Source organism: Suncus etruscus, chromosome 6 (genome assembly GCF_024139225.1).
Source record: "Suncus etruscus isolate mSunEtr1 chromosome 6, mSunEtr1.pri.cur, whole genome shotgun sequence".
Taxonomy (NCBI): domain Eukaryota; kingdom Metazoa; phylum Chordata; class Mammalia; order Eulipotyphla; family Soricidae; genus Suncus; species Suncus etruscus.
The window spans coordinates 58,691,020-58,696,885 of NC_064853.1; the positions used below are offsets into that span (position 1 = coordinate 58,691,020).

The 5,866-nt window shown below is 46.8% G+C and overlaps 1 protein-coding gene and 1 non-coding gene across 2 annotated transcripts; one reads left to right on the forward strand and one right to left on the reverse strand.

Annotated features, from left to right (window-relative positions):
* Positions 1-1,918: 1,918 nt before the first annotated feature.
* Positions 1,919-1,991, reverse strand: TRNAV-AAC (transfer RNA valine (anticodon AAC)). The gene has a single exon. It is a non-coding gene; the product is annotated as a tRNA-Val (tRNA).
* Positions 1,992-3,505: 1,514 nt separating this feature from the next.
* ACTRT3 (actin related protein T3) lies at positions 3,506-5,546 on the forward strand. Its single transcript, XM_049774469.1, has 2 exons — positions 3,506-3,705; positions 4,628-5,546. The coding sequence occupies exons 1-2, from the start codon at positions 3,506-3,508 to the stop codon at positions 5,544-5,546; spliced, it is 1,119 nt and encodes a 372-aa protein (XP_049630426.1).
* Positions 5,547-5,866: the final 320 nt, after the last annotated feature.

Sequence of the window (5,866 nt, forward strand, 5' to 3'; positions counted from 1 at the left end):
GCTCCGCCTTTCCCCTCTTTCTACGTGCAACGTCACTTCCGGGTCCCGTCTTTCCGGGTCGTGTTAAAAGTCTCCAGGCCTTCCCGGAGGGCTCGGGTAATCGCGGAGACTGAAGCCAAAAAGACCTAGCTCCTAATTCTCCGCCTCTTCTCAGAGTATTACGGTAGTGAATGCTGGCCCTGGATTTCAGGCGGACCTGGCTCCTAATTCTCCGCCTCTTCTCCTCAGAGTATTACGGTAGTGAATGCTAGCCCTGGATTTCAGGCGGACCTGGCTCCTAATTGCCCGCCTCTTCTCAGAGTATTACGATAGTGGATGCTGCACCTGGATTGGAGGCGATCCTGGCTAACTGTCCGCCTCTTCTCAGAGTATTACGGTAGTCAACGCTGGTCCGGGATTCCAGGCGGGCCTGGCTCCTAATTATCCGCCTCTTCTCAGAGAATTGCAGTAATAAATGCTGGACCTGGGTTCGAGGCTGACCTGGCAATACCGCCCAGCACCGTGGCTTCCATTCCCGGGTCTTAATTCCGTACTGCTAGTTAGGGTGTGTAATTACTGGTTCCCAGAGCGGGAACCGTTACTCTGCGCCCCAGGAATGTTTTGAGCTGAGCCTTGAGCGTCCCATTTCACTTAACGTCCCCCAAAGCTCTTGGGGTTCCAGAGTTTGTTTGCAGCAATCAAAGGTAGCCCCAGTTTTCAGGATACTTTTAACGGGTCTCTTAGAGAAGCACAACCGTGAATGGAGGCCGGTGGACCGTATTTGCTGGAAACGCTGCTGATTCTGTACTAGAATTAGAAGATTCATCGTGAAATCAGAATTAGTGACAAAGATGTTAGCTCATCTGTGTGATATACAAGAGGCCATGGATGGGCACATCTCTGTCTTCACTCTTTAAAACAATAAAATACACCAGGTTAGAGTGGTTTCTTTCCTAATATCCGCTGACAACAATCTGAAAAGACAAAAAAAAATAAAGCATTTTCTTTAAAACTTGTCAATACCCTATTCGCCACTTGATACTAAAGGAGAGTTTAAATTGTCTTGTCGAGATACTCCTCCCCGCACCCCACAATCAAACTGTTTGCTTTCTTTATAACTTTGTTCTCTGCAACAACCCCATATTTGTGAATAAAAGTACGTTTCTGTATATGGCAAATTTTGAGACTGGCTCCTTCTTGATTTCCACTTCGTATCATTTCCTTTGATTCTACTTTTCTTTCTATTTTTGGTTTTGCTTTTTTGGCTGCACCCTCCAGTGCTCTGGCTTTACTCCTGGCTCTGAACTCAGGAATCTCTCCAGGCAGGGTCAGGGGAACATTTAGGGTACCGAGGATTGAACCGCACCGCATGCAAGGCAGACGCCCTTTCCCACTGGCTGAAGACCCCCCCCCTTATTTGCATTAAATTTTTTTTCCCGTAATTCAGAAATAGTTGAATTTTCCTGGGTCTAAAGATTGATCCGTAAGGGGAAAGAGCCATTAAGATCCGCATCTCAAAAAGTAAACTGATTAAGAGGAAAGTGACTTGTCAGGGAGCTCTGGGAAGACGAACAAGAGGCAGTTAAAAAAAAAATTAAGTAAGAATTTGGGAGGAAAAAACCCCTAAGCATCAAACGGGTGTGGCCCAAAAACCAAAAAAAAAAAAAAAAAAAAAAAATTTGGGAGGAAAAAAAAAGTAAGAATTTGAGAGAAAAAAAATTAAGTAAGAATTTGGGAGAAAAAAAAAGAGGCAGTTTTTACCGTTTTATCTCCTAAGCTGTGCGTTTTATAGGTAAAAGATTGAGTTGAATTTTCAATATTTGCAAGTCAGACACGTTTGCCACGCAGAAAGCTACCCCAAAAGCTGTTGCTGAACGAAACAAAATGCGCCCGCCCCCAAGGTTCCGGACTAGTTTGTTAGGACCCAGCAAGGAAAAGTTGTTTCCGCCCGGTTTCGAACCGGGGACCTTTCGCGTGTTAGGCGAACGTGATAACCACTACACTACGGAAACCTCCCTGCAAAGGGAGCTTCGAATGTCGCCTATGTCCGTGTTGCGAAACGCAGTTCTGTTCATTCGGATCCTTATGTAAAATAAATATAACTTTGGGGGAAAATAGCTAGTGCGCAACGGATCCACACTGAAATTTGCACGCACTTTCTTTCAACCTGCGTAGAAACCAGGCTGGGAGCCTGTCCTTGGGGTCGACCTGGCGGTGGAAGCGGGGTTTTAGTTTATGCCGGGCTGGCTCCGGTGATGGTCGGGGGAGCTGCGAGCTTCAGCCCAGCCGAGGCCAGGCGACTCCGAGAGGGTCCCCCTCGGCCCTCCCATCGCCCCTCGGCACCGATTCTCATCGCAGAGACTTCCAGCCCAGGACTGGCTCTAGCTTCTCCCGGGGAGGGTGGGAGGTGGCGCTGCGCTTCAGTCCCTCCGCCCTCCTGGAGGAGGAGCCGAGATTCTAACTGGCATTAGAGAAAGTCCAGCATTTTGGGCATCGAAAACCACTTTTGGGACACTCGACGTATCTAGTTTGCTGAGCGTGGACACCATCCATATATGCACCAACCTTAGATAAGTTCATTTGCTGTTTCCCTGCAGAGAGGCACACGTATATCTTTAGGCCTAAAATATGGTCAGTTAGGAAATGAGAATAAACTTCCATATTAACAAGGAGGGTAAAACTATAGATTATATATTGTACATATACATAGTATATTATACATGCATGTATAGAATATCCATATAGAATACATGTACATATATGTATATACACAATATACATGTTAATTAATATATAATACATTATATAACGCATATATCAATCAATATATTTTAAATGAAGTATATTATCATATATAATCATATTATATTTAATTGATATATATGATATACATGTTAATATATCATATATTGTATGGTGTGCAAATTAATTATATGTTCTATATTATGTATTAATTGGTGATATGTTAGTATATTATCTAATAATGAATAATATTATCTATAGATCTCTATACATTCTATCCTTTATGTTCACATACAGCCTATCTATGGCCCTGGTAGGCTTGGCTTAGGATCCCGTCCAGAGGATCAATAATAGCAAAGGCACTGAAGGCTCCTTTTCCACTTGTCATCTCTTCCTCTCCGGGAAAACCTTCCCCTGCTGTTCCATCTCTGCCCTTTTTCTCCATCTCTCAGGCCCATTCCGGACCTCCCGGGCGGACCCTGAATATCCGTGCGAATTCTAGACTTCGGGCCAATACAACTCGAGGGCCTGCTGGAAGCCCTTGCTTTGGGCCGGGTTCGAGTCCAGCGAAGACGCTTTTCCCGCGGCTGATCCCGGGAGGTTCCCGCCCCTACGCCTGCCTGCCCGAGTCGCGGCTCCGGGCCCAGTCGGACCGTCCGGCCCTGGGCTCTCCCTCTCCCGCGCGGCCGTGGCCTCTGTGCTCTGTGACGCGCGTTCCAGGCCGACCCGCGACCGCGACCTCGGGGCTGAGCCGCGCGCGCGCTTGGCCGGCGGCGGCGGCGACATGAGCCACTACCAGGTGCCGGTGGTGATCGACAACGGCTCGGGGACCATCAAGGCGGGCCTGGCTGGCTCTCGGGAGCCGCAGTTCGTGTACCCCAACATAATCGGCCGCCCCCCAAGCCGCCCCGCGGGGAGCGAGGGCGCGCGGGAACTCTACGTGGGCGACCAGGCGCAGGAGCTGAGAAACGCGCTGGCCATCAGGTACCTCGTCCCGCCGGCGGGGGAGCCCCAAGGGGCGGCGGGAGGGACCCCCGGGAGAGGAGGGAGCGACCCGCGGCTCTGGCACGGTCCTTGGGTCGCTCCAGAATAGGCAGACGTGCATCCCTCGCTCCTTTAGAGCCCCGCAGATGCTGTCAAACGGACGTGTTGCTCGTGAAGTCCAAGTTCGTCTCCGAACATTGCTCAGTGCGCCACCCTCTGGGCTTTTTCATTCATAGAAATATGAGTACTTATATGTTGATATTACATTATATATAGCATATACAATATATCATATTATGCACATTGCATAATAGATACATACATATGTAATATGTATATACCATGCTCTATATAAATATAGAGTACACATATTCATATATAAATGAGTATACTATCTATTGACTATTGATATTCAATATTGACTATTGATATTCAATAATATTCAATATTATTATGCATTCAATACTCAACATGAATATTCAATGTATATTCTATATGAAACACACACACAAACTCTTTCTTTTAAACTTAAACTTTAAAAATAAAATTGCTTTTATTTTGCCTATCGATTTGTGGACTGGGGGCCGCACTGGGCAATGCTCAGAACTTACTCCTGGATCTACACTGAGGGCTCACTCCTGGCTGGCTCAGGGGCCCACTGGGGAAATAAATCCTGATTTGCCAGGTGCCAGGCCAGAGCCCTCCCTCCTGTCTGATCCCTCTAGTCCCCATGATTTCTCTTCCAAGAGACTCTGGCAGTCCCTGTTCATTAAGGAATATTTTCCAAGCCGCATCCAAGAGCTTCCCGCTGGGCCCTAACTATTAGCAAGAATTGTAATAAATAGAGGGATTAACTCTGGTGTGAAAGCATAGAAACCCGGAAAAGTAAAAGTTGCCTTTTGTTTTGTCGCACTTCCTACAGCTACCCTGTGGAGAGAGGCCTCATTACTTCCTGGGGGGACATGGAGAACATGTGGAAGCATATGTATGATCATAACCTGAAGCTAAAGCCCTCTGATAGCCCAGTTATGCTTACCGAGCCAGCCCTGAACCCTCTGGCCAACCGGCAGCAGATCATTGAAGTGTTTTTTGAGCACCTGAATGTTCCTGCCTTCTACATGTCTGTCCAGGGGGTGCTGGCACTCTTTGCTGCTGGCTTCACAACTGGCTTTGTGCTGAGTTCAGGTGCGGGGGTTACCCAGAGTATCCCTATCTTCGAGGGTTACTGTCTGCCCCATGGGGTCCTGCAGCTAGATTTGGCAGGCAAAGACCTCACCAACTTCCTTATGATGCTACTGAAGGACCATGGCATCATGCTACTCAGTACTGCGGACAAAAGAATACTTGCAGACATTAAGGAGACCTGTTGTTATGTGGCAGTGAACTACGAAGAGGAAAAGACTAAGAAAGCTGATTCTCTAGAAAAAGTGTACCAGTTACCTGATGGGAAAATGGTCAAGCTTCAAGAAGAGCTCTTTCATTGTCCAGAGGCCCTCTTCTCACCAATGCTCCTGAATCTCAGTGCTCCTGGCATTGATAAGATGTGCGTCAACAGTATAATGAAGTGTGACTCAGACCTGAGGAGTTCCTTCTTCTCTAACATCATCCTCTCAGGGGGATCAACCACTTTTCCTGGCTTAGACAAGCGGCTAGTTAAGGAGGTAGCAAAGTTGGCTCCTGCCAACACTCCTGTGCAGGTAATATCGCCCCCAGAAAGGAAAATATCTGTATGGATGGGAGGGTCTATTGTTGCATCTCTGTCAGCCTTCCAGGACATGTGGATCACTGCTGCAGAATTTAAGGAAGTTGGACCCAACATAGTCCACCAGAGATGCTTCTGAATACAACTATAGTGATTGGAAGGAAACATTTTGAATATTTATGACAAACTGTGTCACAAAAACTGTGTGTCTGAGAGAACAAAATATTCCTGTTACACATCAATAATGGGAGAAATTATGGTTTTATGTCATCAAATACCATGTTTTATTCAGTAGAACTAAATTAAATGTTAGCAGAAACATTATTCTTGATCTTGGGGATCAATTTTTTTTTGTTTTTGGGTCACACCCCAGCAGCTCTCAGGGGTTATTCCTGGCTCTGCACTCAGAAATTGCTCCTGGCAGGCAAAGGGGACCTATGGGATGCCGGGATTCAAACC